Raw genomic sequence first — 21,483 nt, forward strand, 5'->3', positions numbered from 1 at the left:
TTCTTTCTTTCTTTCTTTCTTTCTTTCTTTCTTTCTTTCTTTCTTTCCCTCTGAGTTATGCAGTAGCACTAAGAAAGTAGCACAGATATCTGATTCATCATTCATTGCTGGGATCACAGAGCACTTGGCGGCTGATTACAAGGTTCCATACACAGGGAAGGCCATTCGCTGCCTGACTGATGTCACACTTCCAGCTGCTTTCTGGGCAGACACAGAGGATGCTGAGGGCACATGCAGCATCTGACCTCCCTCTGCCCCAAAAGATGGCTGTCCCTGACGTGTTGAGAGGAAACATCCCCTCTGTCTCCTTGAAAGTTGAAGGCAGAGGTAGTATAGCACTGGTTTGAAATACCCCATTCAAATCTTCTGAACTGATCTGTTGCTTAGAAAAAGGCTGCCTTGCAGGTAACCATTCAAACAGGTGTGGTGTGGAGCAGTCAGCCAGGACAGCTCTGAGCTTCTTTGTGCAATGAGAAAGGTGCAGAGCAGCTGGAGATCTCAGAGACCTCCTTGTATTAAGCAGAGCCTCACAGTAAATAGCCTTGAATCCCAACAACTACCCATGGTTTAGTCTCAAGGCATCCTTCTGCAATGCTGTCTGTGCTCTGTGTCCATATCCACCCCCAGCAGTGCCAAAGAGGGAGGTGGCATCCCAGCTCATGATTAGCATCTCTCTAGAGCTTTTTACATCTCTTTTGAGCTGGTATTCTTGGCACAGGCTCTTAGAGCTATTTCTGAAATGATGTTACAAAGCCTGGCATTTCTCATTTTGTCATCCTGGGAAGCCCTCGGGGAGAAATGCATCCCTGTAGAGGGGGTCAGTGTGCTGAATCACACCACTTTAGTCACGCTAAAGCCTTGGGCTGCTTGTCAGCAAGAAATAAAAAATTCCTGCCTTTGGAGCTCATCTCCTTTTCTCTCCAAGTTTGGTTTGGGAAAGACAGAATTGAGGCTTCTGTCTTGCACATGAGCCCTTGTAGGGTGGGGTAACACCCAGCTGGTGCTGTTCCTCCCAGCTGCTATCAGCAACATATCACTATTTTCTATCAAGTCATCTCAGGTCTCTGTAATGACAGAAACTCATGGATTAAAAATTAAAACCTATGGCAACTCTCCCACAAACAGTACTTACTGTACCATACTTATTCTATCCTGAGAGGGGAAGGAGAAAATAGCAGAAGACAGAATAATTTATAGTGATAAAATGGGTTACATTTTCATAAAAATTTTATTTTACTTTTTTTTGTTTTGTTTTTAAATAATTCAATGCACTGGCAGTATGATTAATCCCTCTATGAGAGACACAAATGTACCAGTTCAACCAATATTATTTATACAGGGACATTGTGTTTAAAAACAACAAAAGTACATTTAAAATGTTTGTACATAAAGTATTACTGTTATTTCTTCTTTTTTTTTCTTTCTCTGAAAACAGATGTAAACAAAATGCATAATTGTGCAACACATTGGAAATACAAAGCAAAACAGGCAAGATACAATTTTATACATATAAAGCAAAAGAAATCAAACTTTTGTAACTATACAACATTTCAGTAATTGCTTGACATTTTAACTGTTACCTTGGTCTGTACAAAACATCTTAACTTATACTTAAAACTTTACAAGAATAACATGCTTGTTCAGAACAAAGACACCTTGTGGAATTGCAGTGATTATTTGTATAATATTTGCACACATAAGGAAAAAAGAAAGCTACTTCAATAGTAAATAAAAAGCAAGAATGGAAGGTAAAGGGCTATTTAGTAAACTGTAATCTAATTCCAATAGATAATTAAGTTGAACTGCAACGCAGAAATTAAATCTGACTTTTGTTGGAAGACCACAAGGTCATCATGTTGCTCTGCTTCCGGGAGCCAGATGGAAGTATACATAAATTTTCCTGATACTTTGGTTGGTTATACATGTGCATATACAAACACACACAGAAAAGAAAGGAAAAAATAAAAAATAGTGCTTGCCAGAACAGCTAATAATGACAGGCAAGTGGACGTGCTTACCGCGCTGCTCAAAAGATGGCCAGGTGAAGAGCACCACCAGCAAGGGCAAACATCCACTGAGTTAGCCAGCATTTCTTTTCCTGGATTTTGCTTGTAGTTTGCTTTTTTTTTTTTTTTTTTTTTTTTTTTTTTTTTTTTTTTTTTTTTTTGCCAGAAAACAATTTGAGTTGGGCCATTTAAAAAATACTGGGAGTGCTACAGTCAAAGATCAAATGCAAACCAGAACGCTCAAAGCCAAAACAAAAGAAGCAGACCTTTAGGCTTGTTTTCATACTTTGCTATGATACGCCCTAGGCCTTCTGAATATGGGTTTTGAAGAAACAGCATTTCAGATTCAGTAGAAGCTATGCAAACCAAAGACATCAAAAATACAGACAGGAATAAATAATGAAGTATTTTATGGAATTACAAGGACTGTCGGCTTGGATAAAAAGTACATAATTTTAAGTGTCTTCTTATGGACACTCAAATGGTGCATATGGCTAAAATTAAATTCCTGATTGCATCCATCTGATATATTCAGTGCCTGATTCTGCAGTCTGCAGACTGAGCACTAATTCACAGCTACTCCCGTGGATTTCGGTGCAGCAACCTGTTGATTAAGATGCTCAGGGGAAGAATGGCAGAATTGAGCCTAGATAAATATTTGCCATGACTTTCGCACGCACAAAATCCATTTGGTTTAGAAAACACACTTGAGCCTGCTGCAGCGCCTTTGAATGAAAGTAATAGATTCCATCTCTAGACCAAGAACATTTGTGACACATTTGAATTTATCTGCCATTTTTTTAACGGGAGCGAATGCTGAGACCAGTAGATACTTAAACTCAGGGGTAATTAAATTGCAACATACTTTTAGTTTAAGAAAAAGGAAAACAAAAACATATGCAAGCTTAGATGGCATGCCAAATTTACCCTTCAACTCTCTTAGCAGGGATTATCTGGTGTTCAATCAGAACAATTCAACATACACTCAGCTTCAATATGTATTTATAAAGCTGCATTAGAGCACACAGCACAGTACAAAAAGGGAGAGAACCAGTTTTTCAGCTGGTGTAAATCAGCACTAAAATCTATGGATCTATTCACAAGCACACCAGCTGAAGCTTTGGCCCACAGTCATCAGAAACATCCAGCTATGGTTCACTCTGTGTGCTAAAAACTTTGGTGGTGGAAGTGCAGAGAGAAAGTGTAATCAACATCAGATAAACAGCTACCCTGTTAGGTTCATTTCTGATAAACTTTTCCAGACTGTGTGGTCTAAAGCAGTTTTATGATGTGCTCCGTACTGCATAACTTTGCAAAGTACATTATTTCCTTCCAGGCAACGATTATGGTACATTAATCATTTCATTGGCATGATCAGTAAAGAGGCATGATGATAAAAGCTTTGGGAGTTTATCTGCATAGAGACATATTGACAAAAATTAGTCTGGGGTTAAAGGGTTTGCTCATCAGTGTGTGCATATCGGATTAACTCCACTGAAATCAGTACTCCTAAACCAATTTGCACCAGTTGAGGAAATTGTACTCTACTACTGTCATAAATAAAGCATCTCTGTTGTTATCCCCTATGCAGTTCACTCATAATTTCAAGAGTAAATACCTTCTGCCAGTGGGTCAAAGCTTCTTCAAGTTTGTGACTCCACATTAACTGTCACAGAAGTCACAGGTGCTTTCCCTGAGCAAGAGCTGTGTCAACGTAAAGGTCTGGATGAACAGGGAGTCTGCTTGCAGTTATTCTAGCACCAGCCCAGAGAATTTCAGTGGGGTGAGAGCTCAGCCAGAACACAAATGGGTGTAATTCCATTGAACTAGTTGGTTTAATGCAAATTACAATCTGGCCCAACCTTAACCTTAACTCTGGTAATGCTACACCACTTTTATAGCCAGCTTCTCCTTCAATAAACAGTGCTCAAAGCTTAGTGAGACTTGTATGATTGCCATATGACAGCAGAATTTGGTCCAATGAATTCCACAAATGGAGCCAAGTTCCTTTACATTTACTTAGCTCGAAGTTTGGTCCCTTTTAGTTAGTGTTGTTCATTAAAATAATGAAATTTGCTTTGGAATTTGAATTTCCTTCTAACCTAGAGAAGGAAATAATTGAGTAGAAATTAGGAATATCTTTACTTGATGAATTTCAATGGAATTACCACGGGGTGATACTCACACAACTGTGTAAATTCTTATCTATCACAGAGGGGTTACAGAGCTTGCATAGAGGGGAACTCAGTGGAAATTAAAGAAGAAAACAAGTCTCAAACAGTTGCATCATCTGCTCACATGGCTAATACCATGGCATCAGTGGGGCTCAGCTAAGGCCCTCTTAGCACAAGTACTCCTGTGGACACTACACTACAAACGGCAGTCTAGCTCACAGTAAATATTTCCATAGTTATGTGATGTCAGTGCATGCAGCACTTCTGCCAACTTGTTTGCTGTTTCTACACATGGAACAGGTAAAAGGAAGTGCACAGATCCAAGTCCCTTCTGCAGCCACAGAGGACCAAGACCAAGAGGACCAAAAGCAAGGCAGAGCCACAGCTCAACAGGTACCCAGGCAGTGGAGCTGGGGTCCTGCTGTCCTGTTGGGCATGGCATTGGTGTCACCATGCCTCCAGCACACCGACACCGTGGGCAGCACTTGTGGGGCCACACAGTGCACAGCTGTGGTCTGATGCCCCTGAGCTGCCAAACTGAGTGCCCAAGGCACCTTGCTGTGCCGCAACCTGCAGCAGGTGAGGCCTTTCCTGCTGCCTCTCTGTAGAGCATTGAGAGTGTACAGCTCTACTCAAGTGGACTTTGGGGTCCCCATGCTCGGTTCTTGGGGAAGTTGCAAAGGAAAATGGTTTTATCCTATGGAGACTTCAGGGCAGTGACAAGCACTGTCTCTCCGTGACATGTGGTGGCACCCTGATACAGATTAAGGAACTGGATGGGATGGCATCATATTCAGACTTTGTATGATACCATGTCACAGCTTATCTTGCAGGACATATCAACAGTAATGAATCCCCTCTCCACAGAAGCACGCGTGTGTTAAATTGATAGAGCCAGCCCATACAAACTTGCCCCAGTTCCTTTAAAACACTTTTCATGTCTTTACTGTTACCTGCTAAAATTACAGCATCAATGAATTGCCTGAGATGTTGCTGTTTACCCTGTGATTCTGAGCACAGCTTATCTTTCCAGAGTTTCTGTTGCAGTAACTCCAGACATGGCTGAGTTTGATTCTCATTTGACATCAGTGTTATACAATAACTCATCTGCATCTGAATTTGCTTTCAGTTCTATCCGCAGAACAGTGAGATCCTGCTGGCTGTACAAGATTTGAACTCAGCATCTTCTGACTTCAACAGCTACCACCATAGGTTAAGCTGGCATGAGATGATCAGAATCACTGATCATGGAAGACCACAGAATCAGACAAAATATTTTTTTAACAGAATAGCAAAAGTAAAGCTACCAAAAGCACTGGAGGAAGGTCAGAACATAGTATTGTAGAGATTACAGCTGCTCTGTAATTCAGGCAGAAACATTCCCCGTTCACTAGCAGGAAGGTTTCATAGTGAAGGAGAGCCTAACTGGCTTTAGTCTTTACCTATAGGCTACAAAATACCAAGTGATATATCATATCTGGTGAGCTATATATTACTCTATAAGTCATCAGGCAGTACAGAATGTCTGCATGCATTGCTGTGGCCAGTGGTCTGATTCTAACACAGAAGCACAGAAGTATTCAAGAAATCGAGCCCTCTCAACATTAACATGACTTGTTTGTTTTATATTTTTGAAACAGTATCTAAAGCTGGAAGATGTCATAAGGACAGTGGACTGGTTTCTCATCTTTGTCCCCTCTGCCTCACTCCCAGTGCATGCTGCTGAGGTCAGGGAGAGATGCTGTGCAAGGCAAAGGCCCTTTGCATTGGTGCCTTGATTTGCAGGTCTGCCACATATTGTACACTTGTACACTTGGTTGAGAATGGCAAATTAATCCTCTTTGGTGAACTGTGAAATTTTTTTCCTTTCTTAAGAGTTCAAGACACTGTCCAGTTGCAGAGGAGTTAAGTTGAAAAAACCTTCAGAACTGACGGTGGCTTCAGGAACCAAGATAGAACTGCTGCTACTTTCTGTCATACCATTGCTTGCAAGGACACAATAGATGCTAATAGGGCTATACAAAAACTACAGAAGAAAACATTAACAATCCTACCACCACACTGCACCCATAAGAGTGTTTCCTTTTTAAGGCTTTTGCATCATTTTTCTGAGTTACGAAGTAATGAGTGCAGAACTTTGTTGCAAATCCATGTCTAAACTCACAGATACGTGCACACATACCCCTATGCACATCTCAGTACTGTGTGCAGCAGCTTCTCCTGAGCTCAAAACAAAGAAGCCTAATAATATCTAAATCAGAATCCTTTACAGGCCCCATTTTTTTCCCAATATTTTAAACTGCACTCACAAAAGTTATCACTGGATTTAGACATCATTGAATTCTGATGAAAATACAACGCAAACATCTGTTCCAAAGTACCTAAAAACTTAACAGTGGATCTAAACAATTACAATGGAAGAACACCATAAAGTCAGAGCACAGAAATTAAGGTCCAGATTCCAACTTCTCAGATGTTGCTTCTTCCGGAGGAATGTAGATCTTGATCCTTATTCTTTACAAAACGCATACTGCGGAAATCAACATATCTCTCCTTCTCTTTCAAAGGAGACTAAACGAGCTAGTATATTACTGGAGAGGCTATTTAAATAATTCAAAGTCCAAAGATCATACAAGAAGACATGATGCTAAAAGAAGCAAGCCAGGAAGGCTGCCATCAACACTGTCAACACAAAGGCACTAAGCTAAACCAGAATGACAATAAAATAAAATAAGACAAAATAAAATAAAATAAAATAAAATAAAATAGCCAAATACTGGGCCAAATCCAGCTATCAAGCATGAACTATTTGTGTTGTTAATTTTCTATAGTGAAAGGTGTGCATTGTCCTTCCAAAGGAGCCAACAGAGCATGGCTGAAATCAGTGACCACGGACAAAATCAAGGTAGATGACCCATACAGGATACATCTCAGGCTTTCCCTTCAAGCCCTGCTCTCCTGGACCATGGTTTCTCAACACACATCACCACATAGCTAGAGATGGTCTCTGCAACCCAAGCAGGACATTGTGCCTGCACACTGTCAAATCCTTCATTTAAGACCTGCAGCAGCTCCTGACACAGAGGTTAAGCGCTATGTAAATGTCTCACTTCAGCACTTAGGACTTTGCTACCGTCAGACTGTGTAGTGATGGAGTTCTGAAATGCTTGAAGTTAGCCCTTCACTTGCATTCTCCTTTCACTGCTGAGCTGTGGATTTTGTGCAAACCTTCCGAAGCATGGTACACAAATGACAGTTTTGTCAGCTCTGGCCATTTTTTATGAAGTTTGGTTTCCTTCTTACAGTCCTGCTGCAGAAATCAAGAGATTACATCAGTGCCTCAGTTTCTCACTCTTAAAAACAAATATGCCATTTCTGGCCCTCAGCATGATTGAAAAATGCCTGAAAAAGGGTATTGAAATCAGCATCGAAGCTGTTATCCATAAGGCAGTATATGAACAGCAACAATTTTTTTTTTTTAAAGCCATGATTTGGAGTCAATCTGGTGATTTTTGGTGCTTGGTTCATGACTTTGAATGCATGAAGTGGGCAGTCCTAAGAGCAGACATAGCAAATGCCCAGCACGCACAGCTTCCCTGTGGATTGCAACAAACAAACAAGTTTGTTTGATTAACTCCACTGGAAATAATATTTTAAGGGGTAAAACGATTCCACAAAGATGACATGTTGGCATTTGAAATGAGATGAATACAGCGCATGTAAAAGTGCAATAATCCTTAATAACTAACTCAAAAGAAGCATCATCCCCAGGGATAAGAAGGTAATTCACTCTCCATATTTAATTTGTTTCTAAGCTGCTTTTGAAACAAGACAGCTAAATAGTAAGTTGGCTTGTGATCCTAGGCTTGACTGCTGGACTTAATATAATCGTGTCATTGATTCAGCATACATTTCAAACTTAGTCACGGGAAGCAAAATCAGGTGGGATAATTCCTTAAGCTATTTAAGCAAAAGATTGTACATGGGGTACATTTGGAGATAGGAGTCTGTTTACTGCGAGCAACAGGCGAATGATAACATCCTGTCTTCACTGAGTGACTGCAGCTAACTCTTTGAACAGTCTTGTGCCTAAAGATTGTATTTCAAATTGTGTTTCAAGACGTAGCCTTTGTAAATGAATGGCACTCTAGGGTTTCAGTCTATGTTAAAGGAACGGGGGACGACAATGCACTTGATTAGACTGAATCTCATCGGCAAGATCTTGCAAAGGGAATGGAAAACTCTGGCTTGTGATAAAACCACCTCAACACTGCTTCATCTGTTAAAAAACAATACTGGAAGTGTTTTTAAAAACCCAATACTTTTATTCTACATTTCTGAATTGTCTCCACCATTGTGGTTTTATTCTTTAGCTGCTGGGGCCAGAATCAGCTTGACGAATGCTGTCGGACTCATGTTTCAGCCGTGTTACTGAAACCTTCCAAGAGCAGATAAGAGTGTATTGACCACTTCAGGAACAGGAATGTGCAGATAAAACAGGATGTGCATGTTCTGCCAATGTCCTTTGCAGACAACCAACTCTAAACTGGATGATTATTCTAACGATGCACCTTGACTACGTTTACAATACAGTCTTGTGAGGAAAAAGAAAATAGCAAGTATTGATTTTTAAGAAAAGGTAGCATTATAGGCAACTAATACACAACAGCTACAGTAATGTCTGTCTTAAATGTATACTGGGCAGAGTCCTTAAACTGCTCTTATTGCAAATATCCAAGGCCTGCTCTAAAAACCATAACAGTCTGAACCTTTTAAATGCAAATTTGTCCTATTTATCTGGTCGCAACCCAGTGAGTAGAATCCAATAACTCACCATACAGGATTATATAGCAGAAGGTAATTGCAACTAACTAATACCTGGATGGCATTTAAACACATATTGTATTATTTCAATGAGATGAGACAGAATAATATTTACATTACTATGAGCATCTTCTGTTTACAGAAATTGAATTTACAGTTCAGTAAGGTATGCAGGCGTTACATCAAGAATGAGATGAGACCATTTAAAGTCTTGTGAATTATTGATATAAATTCATTTTGTTTTGTTTCATGCACCGGCGCTTCTTGCAGTGGCACCAGAAGAGCAGTGCAGTTTATAACAAGAGGAAAAAAAAAAAAGAAGAGGAAAGAGCAAATGTGAAATGGTGTAATTTATTCACAATTGCTTCGAAATTCTATCTGAATTGTCTCATTATTATTCACGCATTAGAAAAAATGGTCTGAAACATGACAGCATGGGTAAATAGATGCAGAGCTTGGAAAATAGGTAATTTGACTGAAGTATTCATGGCCATTATTAAACAAATGTTATATTGCTTTTGGATAAATCCGTTGATTTTATTTAATTTATCATTGTTTTCATGATAGCAAGGTAAGTAATACCATTTGTTCCTAATGCTTGGAAATGAACAAAACAGGTGTAAATTGATGCCACATGGAATTACATTGTTTCAACAGCAGTTGGTTAGTTAAACTTCCAGAGAATTTCATGAAGAATCTGCATACACTTGTTAATGGAGTTTTACATACAATATCAATGCTTAGAATGTAGCATTCCCATTAAAATCTGCTTTCACTGAGTCTCACTTTGCAAGAAGAGATTGTTCTGTGAGGAAAAATCTTGGATGAGTATTCATTTGAGACTAGCAGTAAAACTGAAAGAAAATTCACAGATTTAGCATAGGAACGGCAGAGGAGACTATGAAAGCTAATACTTTGAAATTGCCTAAAAACTGCAATAAATTGTGCTGCCTACTGAAATTATTAAGCCAACAATAAATAGGTAGAATGGAATATCAAAACCTCATTGCATAGTGTGTCATCTTTCTTTAATGAGGCATTCCTTCAACCTTTTACCTCTTAACACCTTTGGTGATCTTACATTATGTACCTGTTAGATATTCAACATTTTTCTGGAGATTATGCCTATTGGAAGTACGAAATCTTAGCAATGTTCTGTGTAAGGTAATAATGCCAGAATTAGGTGGTGAAAAGCTTGGTACAGGTTCAGAAGATGATTTTGAGTGAATAGCTATAGGTTCTACTAATTTATTTCAGAAGGGACTTCTCATATATACCCTCAAATATTTAAGACGCTTTGTACTATTTCTCAGGAATCCATATCTTCTCAAAGTGCTTTTTTGTTTTCGCTTGAAGGCAGCATGGACTTTAAACAATACTGCAGGGAATGTACCGTTCCATAAAGCACATAAGGATGGCAGGATCCAGGAGACACAAGGCATAGAAAATTGTCGAAAATGATTAGATGGTACAACACATACTGCTCTTAAGTCATAAGTTCCATTTACGATGACTTCTACTTCCAATAGATAGGATATTAAAAAATGCAATAAAAATGAAGTTACATGAATAAATTTCCAGAAATGAGTGGAGTTCCACCAGTGATCGTCTGTGCGCTGGTAGAGGTAGAAGAATGGGGATGTTATGAGCAGGGCAGCAGTCACTACAACAAATGAGCCTCAATGTGGAGCCAGTGGAGTCCTTGGCGAACATAACGAACCAGATTGGTCATACTGCTGTGTTGTGTTAAGGGTCCCATCACTGAGTCCAGGTCTACAAAGAATTCTGCAATACACAGGAAGCAGAAGTTACTGTTTTGGGCAATGGTACATGGGTTATCAATGGGTTATCACGATTTCACATGCATTAGCAGCAGTGTGCTTCGTGCGTTCCTATGTTCTTGTGCACATCAGTACGCAGGCAGTAGGAAATAACTAAACAAAGGCAACATACAAGTTAGGTCAAATTAGACTTTCCATGCTGGAAGCAAACCCCAGTGTGGTATGATTGCTTGCTACAGTGAGCTTGGAATCATAGAATCACCAAGGTTGGAAAAGAGCTCTGAGATCACCCAGTCAAACAACCCACCTATCACCAGTATTTCCCACTAAACTATGTCACATGGTACAACATCTTCACTTTCAGTTTTTTAAGTCTAGCCTAAGCTTGCTGTGTATGTGATTTAAATAGTGGTCAATGAACTGCAACACTTCCTTTTCTACACTGCACCTTCTCCTGGGCATGAAGAGCTAGTCTGCATCTTAAAAAACCTTCTTGCTCTTTCTCCTAGCCTTCTATTTCCTCCTATTGCACTGGTTTTAGCCATTTGCTTATTCAGCTTCAGGCTCCAGAGGACATGTTTGGAGTGGAAAGAGTGGCAGAAGAGGAGAGAGGCAACAGGGGAGAAAACCAGCAAGTAGGAGAATAGGAGCCTCCGAGGGGAAAGAAGAGATGGGTAAAGCCCCTGGGATTTGATGCTGGGAAGGGTTATCAGGAGATCACTGAACAGAGACGCAGGAAGAAAGAACACACAGGTTAAGAGAACAAAGTATGCCAAGTGCTGGATGTTCTCCAGGTGAAAAGCTAAACCTGTTATGGTCAACAGACACCTCCTAACTGCTTTCAATGGAGAACTGAATTGTGCCTTCTATTGTCTCACAGAATTATGCTCACTGGGGCACAGATAATCCCACACATGCAACATTTACACTATACTCAGGAGAGTGGGAGCCTAGTCTCAGTTAAAGGCCTTTCAGAGTCAGATAACAACCGGCAATCACAACAATGGCTCAGATCTTGCATTCTCACCCTATCTAAAATCCAGTGTGAGGCACGCAGCCAACTTGCTGGTCTGGAGTGCAGATGTCAGTTACAAAAACATTATCAATATTTTCTTCAGCAAGTAAGTACTGCTTTGAGGTTTTCTATCCAAGTATTGATAGCCTGACCCCAGTCAGTGTGAAAACTATGGTACTATCACAGCACAAAGTGATTTGGCTGAAGGCAAGCATATAATGAGAGCTTAGAGCTATCACCAGTTGAGTTAAGATGCTGCAGCTAGCAGTTACTTTTCATCTTCCTTCCTCTGTCTTTTATTCCCCTCCTCCAGTGTGAAATCAATACAATTAGGAATGAAAAAACTTACTGTCTGCATTCTAGCTACCCCATTCTAGGCTCAAATAAATAATAATTTCAAACACTGAGGATTCACCTTAAAGCCTAATTTTGGTTTAATAACTTCAAAATATTTCTGAAAAAAAGCTATAAGCACTGAAGCCACTTATTAAATTCATATGTGAAAGAGCAGGTCTTCATCACTATAGAGTTGACTGTTTTCTACTGTAGACACGAAGTGCTGTTATCTTTGGAAGCTTTAAAAAAAAATCTCATTTGGCAAAGTCAGCTGAGAATTTGATTGCGTGAATGGTGAAAAACTCTCTCGGTGACCCACTACGAACCAGAACATGGGTTGGCTTGGGGAAGCCTGTCATTTTGGCTGCAGATACAGGTTTCATAAGAAATGCCATCTATTTTCCCAAACATTCTAAGCTCCATGGACATGGCAAAATTCAACCTGAGGTACACGGCAGATTGATTCTGCTTTTCTTTTCAAACCAGATCGGCTTGGCAGGTCATAGTTCTGCTACTCTTCCTCTTGCTATGCTTTTTTATTTTAATGGCACATCTTTTGTCAAGCCGACAAGAAAGGCTTCTGGCTCCTGCTCTGAGCCAGATGGACATGAGTCAAGTCCAAACTGGGAGCGTGGCATATTTAGAGGAACACAAAACCTAAGATGACAGCCATGCACATGGGGAAGCTTCAAAGCTCCGATAATGTGGCAGAGATCTCTTGTGTCTGCATGGACATGAACGAAGAAACATCTATGACAGCAGTAAGACCCAGAAGTAAAGGCTATTAAATGTTTCAATGATGGGGCCACATTTTTATTTGAACTATGTTAGTTCACTGGGGACATGTCCTTGGGCAAGACAGCCCCTGTGATTCAGAAGACAACAGAAACAATGAGAGCTGACCACAAAAACAGAAGATTCATTTTCCATTTAAATCCTTCTTTTTCCTCCCCTCTCTCCGTCTCTTCCAACCCTCCTTCCTTCCCCCCCTCTTTTTTGGAGGGGACTGTGGGGGGAAGGACAGCTCTTACTTCCAGGAAACCAGAAATTGCCTTTTTTCTTTTCTTTTTTTTTTTTTTTTTTTTTTCCTTTTTTTCTTTTTTTCTTTTTTTCTTTTTTTTTTTTAAGATGAACTGACTGATTAAACACCCCTAAATCAGAAATCAAGAGATTTGTTCTTTACTTGGGCTTCAAGTTAGAGTCTGAGGTTTGCACCTGTCCCATCTGCTTTCATGAGACATGTTGAACACTCAGTCCCCAGGCCAGTGAACCAGAGCTTGTGCATGGCAACATACGGTCCAGCTGGATAAGATTACTTATAGCAGTGCAATAATTGGTCAGTCCTGTCCCATCCAGCAAGATATTGGGGTTTTGAATGATGTGAGAGATACAGGTGACAAGTACTAAATATCATTTCAGGTAGAGTTCATCAAACTCTATAATATTTTTCGTGAAATAATGTCTAAGATACATCTTCTCCAAATGAAATCTGTCATGTGATAGATATGACTATCACAGCACTTCTCATATATTTTTATTACAGCATGCATTTTTCAAATTGCAGTTTAATTGTGTTTAAAAATGCAACTTTAAATCTAGTACTTAATTAGAAATGAGACATCTTTTCAGATAAAATGTAAAGACAGACACTATAGCACATATGAAACTCTGATCTGTCTACAATGGATTATAACATTTAAATGAAATTTGAAGTAACATGAACTTTCCATTCACTGTAACAAGGCTGCAGGTTGTGAAACAAGATACAGAGGAACAGGGTACAACCCCAGATATCTTGCTCATGTGAGAAACTCTTATTTATGCATCCAGTCCCACTAAAGGCAAGGGACTGCTCATCTGAATAAAGATTACTTCTGTACTGCTTTGCAGAATTGGGCTTATCTGTCTGTAAATCAAAAGGAGAACAAAGAAGAGTGTTGAGGGAGAAAAGCAGAAAGAGTCAGCAGGTTTTTTCTCATCCAGCTCTAGGGCTGATAACAGCAGTGGCTGGGTACATTTTCTGTCTGTTGGCTGAATGCCTGAGCTATTTTGACTCAATACCAAGCAGAACATTTAACAACTCCACAACACAGAGGGCTAATTACAAGACTATCACCATCCTTCTCCTATCAGAGCATCCTTCTGCATTCTCACTGTAATATTATGCAGTACATTTGACAGGGAATCACTTTCATACTTTATGAAAATGGATGTAAATATGGAAAAAATCCAAAATGCTACTAAATTAACCAGTGCAAACAAAGGCAAGAAGCAGTAGGGAGGACTGGACAGAACTTCTATCCTCACCCAGGGATAGATCATTATGACCCACTATTCAGACATAAAGACCTATAAATCTCAAGCTTGGTTTCTCTAACTCAGTGGAAATTTGCCACTGACATTAATGGGACTAAGATCAACCTGCATTGAGCAAGCTCATTTGTCAGGGGAAGCCAGACACCTGAAATCCTGGTATTATTAGAAGAATGAGCCAATTCATGATGAGAATACTTCCCAGTTAGGCTCTGCACCTCCAGTATGAAAGAAAGCTTTGTCAGTAATTTGTGTAGGCCCATGGCTGGAATCTGAATAATTATGGGGCAGCTCACAGATAAGCCAAATCTGTCCCTTTAGTTACACCTCTGCAACTCCACTGTACTCAATATAACCTACTTTAAAACTACTTGGCAAAAGTCTTTTGAAATGACTGTAGTAAGGACATACATTTTGATGTTAGGAATAAGGAAGTGGATTTGCAATCCAAAATAGGAGAACCAAGATTGTGTTTTTTAATAGGCATGTCCTAACCAGACTCCCTGCATAAATATGACATCTTATGTTTGCTTACTATCCCAACCAGCATTTTTATAGTCTTAAAACCAGTTGACAGAGCAGTCTGAAAATAACCTCAGTGCTCTACAAGAAGTTGAAACTGTGAATGAATTCGCAGTCTCAAAAGCTCTCATCAATTGGGGCTCATGTTTGCTAAATTATTTGCCAGCTGCTCTGATAACCCCACATTCAGCTTGTTACACATCTCCCCTCTGTGCTTGACAAGAGAAGATATGCCTTGGCTACAGTGACCAGCAAGCAGATTTAGTCTGTTTGCTCAAGCTGTCACAGTTGTGTTGTTAGATGTGGTTGTTTTGGGTCCAACTCCAAATAAGACCTACGAGAACAGAAAGCAAGCTAAAGCAGATAAGCCCAAGCAGGCAAAGAAGAAGCATGCAGGGCACCTTTATTCTCCTTAGTCAGCTTGTCAGCCATGTCCCAGTGCTCGTAGCTTCGCAGAACATTGTTGGTGATGTTGACGTGGCTGGCAGCCATGTGGTGGATGCGCTGAGGGATGGTGATGGTCCCTGCTGAGGAGGAGCCAGTGGTGCCTGCGCTGCCTCCGGCAGAGCTGACAGGGGATGGACTCAGGGACATAGGTGATGGTGTTTCTGTGCTCCTGCAAGACAGAAAGGGAGAGTGAGTCCCCTTTGTGCACATTGCCAACTCCAATGCACTTGAAAAACCAACTGTGCGCCCCAGTGAGGCAAGAATGTGCAACAGTATCTCCTGGTTTTATGAGAGAGGAGAGCTTATAAACTGGGACTGATTGAAGCTAAAAAGGAATTTATTTCTCCCTACAAATGAATGTGTTATTTAAAAAAGAACCACGCACGTGGCTATCCTAAAAATAGAGCAATCTTTCAGAGAAAGAAATATCTCATAGCTGCAATGATTTTTCTACCTGTTGCGAGAAGCTGCTATGGCAGTTAGAAAACACTCAATGTGCAATATCAGCCAATTATTAAAGCATTTTGTGGAAACCACAATGACAGTTTGCTCCAAATGCAGTCATCACAATAAGTAAAGCGCGAGTCTTAAAAGCACCCTGCAGAGCAGCGTTAAGAGCTGAGGGTACTGCAGGATTATGAATATCTCTATAGGATTCTTTAAGACTGGCTGTGGAAATTTGGTTCTAATTGCCTACAGTTCATCCGCACAGGTTTATACAGAGCAGTGTTTTAAGTTAACTGCTTAGAGCAGTATTAATGTTCTAATATAGATTTTCCTTTAATTCCAAAACCAGTGATTAGGAATAACCTACTGGCTGCAGGCAGCATAGAGGTAGGCACAGCAAGCTCATGTTTAGAGCTGTGCAGGGCTGAATGCTCACATTCAGCTATTCTCTTTGAAAATTGGTTTCGGTGAACAAGATCAAGGGTTCCAAAAATCTCTCCTCTTGCACCCATTTGGAAGCACTTACCTAGACAAATGCATTCGGTTTACTATAGGACACACTTGAAATGCAGGGTCAAGATGCTCCTGCTGCTCTGTTCATGAAGCAAAGACTCCCAGACTCTCTGAGCAGGGATGTTACAATCTCCCTCTAGAGCTGCAGCCATTGATGTACAACAGCATGCAGCTCACTCAGACTTGCTACTGGCCTGATCCAAACCCCAGGGTAGAAAGGTTCCTCTTGGCTTTATGAACCACCAACAATGACCCTACCCATGAAACCCAGGCACAGACACCCTGCAGGTGCAGTGCTGGGCTAATAGGCATTAGCGGCGACAGTTCTTGCTGCAGATTTTCCTGCACTGCTCCGCTATTCCCAGTGCTCAACAAAAGACTCCTCAAGATGTTCTCTAGCTCTGGAAAAAGGATGTATCACAAGTTAATTCAGCAGCCAGTAGCTTTTTACACAGCTTTTGTGTTATGGTTTGAGCATGTCCTATGGCACAGATGCTTTATTTTTAAGTCTGAAAGCATCCTGGTTACTTGACATGCCACTTTAATGCACAGAAGAACTGAACTATACTCAGTTAGGTCTGGGAGTAGTTAAAAATCATAAGAATCTGAGGGGACTGGGAATATTTTGTTACAGCCACTTACAATGAGCTGACGCACTTCTGCCAAGTAAAGCACATTGTTCATTGGATTTACCCTGTTGTGCACAGCCATCATTACTGTGGTGAGTCTATTAAATCTCTCTATTTTGTGTTTTGTGTCACTAGAGGTGGGAAACATTTCTGTAATGATACCAGGGAAAACTTGTTTCATTGCCAGCCTGGAACTCAGGCCAACTTCATAGAGGTTCACAATCCTTTCAAAGAAAAGTGGCCAGAAATCCCAGTAGACCAGGCGGAGATTTTTGGTAATTTGAAATCCTGAGCCAGACAACACTTCATGGCAATACATAAGTTTTGCTTTGTTAAAAAACAGATTTAAGAATATCCTGCTGTCTCCTCCTCTTGAACCTGACCACTGATCTCCCTTCAGTGGTGCCACATTCTGATGGTGTTTGGTCATTCCTATGCAGTATGTGGCTCTTTTCTCCCATCTGGTTGAAAAGTGCAGAAGGATAAGAAGAAACGGTAGAGCCAGCAGCTCTGGGGAAGGCAGAGGGTCTCCCAGTGCCAGCATCAGGCCCAGAGCCACACCCCAAAACATTTCAAAATATCTAGGACAGTATTTTCCTTCAAGCAAAATGACGAAATTTCTGGTTTTGCACTGAATCGGAAAAAAATTTGTATGAAAATTTCAATTCTTTGTGAGCCCCTCTACAGTTGTATTATTTTGCTTACTTATTTGGTTGCTCAGGAATGCCTAACAGTTGTTTCTTCTCATGAATCACCAGGAAGAGCCCATTAACAAAAATAATTTTCACCTAGAATTCAGCCTACTCAAACAAAAGAGGAATGAAAGGTCAAATCTTCCTCCTTTGTTTTATCTGTATGTCCGGCCAGGAGAAAGGAGCAGTAGAAAGCATGTGCCAGATGGCAATAGTTGTCACGAGTTGTAGGAAAGGTTGCAGTGGCAACACACCTTCACTGAACAGCGGACCAGAGCTGCATTACTCTGCTTTCAGACAAGGATGTTACTACAGAGCCTCTGATAATTGGTTGACTAAGTGCCCTCACAATTTCACCACTGTTATACCTCTAGTTTTATTAAAATGCATTTCTCATATATCAACGAAAAATTCATTGGTCTTTCATTACTGAACAAATCACTGAAAAATCTTTGCAAAGAAGGTTAACTTTACTTTGGCTTCCTGAAATAACAGGGTTCTTGCTAGCTAATTAACAGATATTTTTATGGCCTTCATTTAGCTGGAGAAGCAAACTGTTAAAGAATTCATCACAGAGGCACCATAGCTGCTTTTAGACTTATGAGGAACAAGGAGGAAGGTCTGTAACAGCTCTTTCTTCCCATCCACCTTGGATTGCTCACATAGGTAACTAATTCAGTGCAGTGGAAACTTCTCATCCCCACAAGCCAAAGGCAGATATAGTGACCATTAACATTTAAGATCAATTCTGTAGCCTGCTGGATATTTGAAACACATCTGCAGCTCCCAAACCATTGCATCATGGCCTTGCCTTTGCCTTTAAAGGCACCCCAAACATTCCCCACCCATTTTGGAAACACTTGTTCCCAGATAGGAGTACTCAGCAGAAAATACTCACTTTCCATTGCCGCCCCAAGGTGAGGGGGCCTGTGAGGCTTTTGAAGAGTTCTGTAAGTACAAAATCAAAATGTAAATAAAAGAGATGCAAGAAGGACAAAGTACATTAATGCCAAAGACTAAAGGTTCAGTGTTGCCTGGTTTAGCTGCAAGAGCTGCAGAGCACGTAGCAGAACAGCAACCCTGCACATCGGTCTCATAAACAAGTGGTCCGTGGATGACAGGTAGGTTCCAGGCAGTAGCTTGAAAGCCACTTGACAAAAGAGCAAATGCAATAAAGCCCCAGCAAAAACAAAGGTGGTTTACAAAGAATTGGTTTAATTACCATTTAAACTTAGTCTGTAAAATAAGTTCTTCAGAATGCAAATGACTTTCTGTCTTTAGGGAGGCCTGCAATCATTAGTCGGAACCAAGAAGAATTCTAGTTGATGACTTACCAAAATGCAGTTCCCCCACGTTACTAGGGAAGTTGTCTTGAGATTCAGATAGTAGGAGAAATAAAACTTCTGCATAAGGAACTGCTTGAATTCTCTTGTTTTTATTTATTTTATTTGCATGAATGGACTTTCCTTACCTGCTTACTCATTTTGACTCTCACACCTGTGTAGCATCTTGTACAACTCTCTACAAAGACTCAGACTGGATAGTACCTTTCTTAATTCCCATTAAATCACTAGCATCATGGCAGAAGCCATCTACATGTGCTCTAAGAAAGCAATTGATCTGAGGTCCCTTGCAAAGAGGTCTGCACAGAGTGAAAATTCAGACATATTTCACAAATTCTCTGCAAAGTATTACCATTGTTATTACAAAATTAATCTGATCCCTATAATCACCATGTTCCATGTGGGGCACAGAGATTCAGTGGAGCTCAGGATCATGCAACTGATTCTGAGAGTAAACTCCTATCCCTGATTTCTTAATTATGGCTGAACTTGCCAAACAGTGTTGATCAAAGCAGAAAACACTGCCAAAACATAACAGTGCTGCCTATACTGCATTTCATGAAAGATGTGAGCATAAACCAGAACATTTGCTGCAGAGCACATGTATAGTTTTGCCACCAGCATGTATTTGCCACCAGCAAGAAAGAGGCAGATCCTAAACTGTTCTGCAATGTCTTCAGAGATGAAAAATGAGCCTTGAGATTAGTTTCTGCCATTTGGGGATCATTTCCAACAGTATCTGGAGTAACTATCTGTAGACTAGACCTCAATGAGAGGAACTTGACAATTAGGATACTTGAAATATTTTTATCAAGGACTACTGACAACATATTTTCAAAAAAGTTAAACATTCTCCTGAAATTCATAGGTGTGATAAGTGAAATGATGCCACTTGCATGGATTTTACAAAATTTGATTTCAATTTTAAGCATTTATATTTTGGCTATATTTTAATCCAAGTTGTTCCTGAATTTCAAAACTTTTTTTATGATTAAAAGGTTATTTTGAAACATCTAACTGGAAATTAATCTGAACCAGCTCTGTCTACAGATGTTTTCAATTTGAACAGCGACAGTTGTGAGGAAAAACAGGAAAAACAATTCTATCGAAATATTAATCTCCAGTTCAGCTGCAAGCACTGGACTGCTTTTCACAATTAAAATTATGCAAAACTTTGAATAACAATTCTATTAAAACAGTTAATCCATTCAATTTGTATTAAAGGTTCTTTCTAGTGAACACAGAGGACACTGTGCAGCAATACAAAAATAATATCTTTTTAATAGCTCTATTCTTGTCTTTTCTCCTTGCATGCATTCACTACAAAATGATCCTGAACATAAAATCTGTATAGACTCAAAAGCTATTTCTAGCAAACAAGTTGCAGTGGCCCATTCCATACATCCAGTAACACCAGCTGAAATACTCAGCTACAATTAGAAAGCCTGAAAACAGCTTTTTGGGCATTTTCTTTAATTACTTTTTAATTTTCTTCGTTCTTCACCGTATATATGCTCATTACTTCGCACAGCTAGAGAATGTAAAGTGATTTTAAGGGAAAAGAGAATCACATCCCCCCTCCCTTGTCCCCTCTTACTTTGTTTTTAATGGATCATTGCTGTTTGCTGATAAAGTCTAATAATCATTTTTTTAAGAGACAACCTATATCTGTCCTGGATAAAATCCGAAGTGAAAGGAATGCATTTCATGATAATGCTGAGGCTACCAACACCCCCAGTTCAAATGTTATTTGCTGCACAAACTCCTGCTTGAAAATTCACTGGAGGCAACACAAGAACCCTAATGACTTCAAGACATCCTCCATTTAGGCACAAGGTCAGATGTCCTGTTACTGAATTACCAAGATACATGGACGCAGCCGAGTGTCTACGTATCACACATAGAACAACAGTCAAGTCCAGGCTGAATAGCAGTTCGTAGCAAGTTCATAGCATAGTTTTACAGCAGAATAACCATTTCATGACCATTTACATGAAAATATTAAAGCTGAGTGTTAGGAGATTTAGACTTGTACCAGTAAGTCAAATCCTGGGCCAAAGAGGCTTTAAAAAAAAAAATAAAAAAATGGATGGGCTGCCATAGCTGCACAACTAAACAATAACATAATAGCATGTAGTGACCAAGTACAAGAATAAATGCATGCTTCAAACTGTGTTAACTAGTGAAATATGTATATCAGAATGTTGGGAGAACTGAGGAAATTCTGTTTCATAATTTACAGAAAGCAAGAAATTGTTCTCACACTGGATAAATAGCAATTGCCAAAGTAAAGGAAAATATCATTAAGTCAGAACAGTCACTTGCTGTTGACATAGATATGGCTATCCAAAGTTCCTCAGAAACAGAGTGCTAAAGGCAGCTCCTACTGAGGCTGTTATAAGCAAGCAGAATTACGCTGGAGATAGCTGAACCCAGCTACA

At 39.9% G+C, this 21,483-nt stretch overlaps 1 protein-coding gene across 1 annotated transcript in view; it reads right to left on the reverse strand.

The window, feature by feature from the left end:
• Nucleotides 1–1,209: 1,209 nt before the first annotated feature.
• AFF2 (AF4/FMR2 family member 2) overlaps nt 1,210–21,483 on the reverse strand; it is a 343,762-nt gene continuing 323,488 nt past the window's right edge. The window contains exons 19-21 of the mRNA XM_042876295.1: nt 18,598–18,647; nt 15,373–15,587; nt 1,210–10,789 (exon numbers count right to left, since the gene is read on the reverse strand). Of these exons, the coding sequence (XP_042732229.1) occupies nt 10,668–10,789; nt 15,373–15,587; nt 18,598–18,647 (387 nt within the window). The 3' untranslated portion in view covers nt 1,210–10,667. The remainder of the gene's footprint in view (nt 10,790–15,372; nt 15,588–18,597; nt 18,648–21,483) is intronic.

This window comes from Lagopus leucura, unplaced genomic scaffold (genome assembly GCF_019238085.1).
Source record: "Lagopus leucura isolate 7727_CA_CO unplaced genomic scaffold, USGS_WTPT01 Super-Scaffold_100016, whole genome shotgun sequence".
In the NCBI taxonomy this organism is placed as follows: Eukaryota; Metazoa; Chordata; class Aves; order Galliformes; family Phasianidae; genus Lagopus; species Lagopus leucura.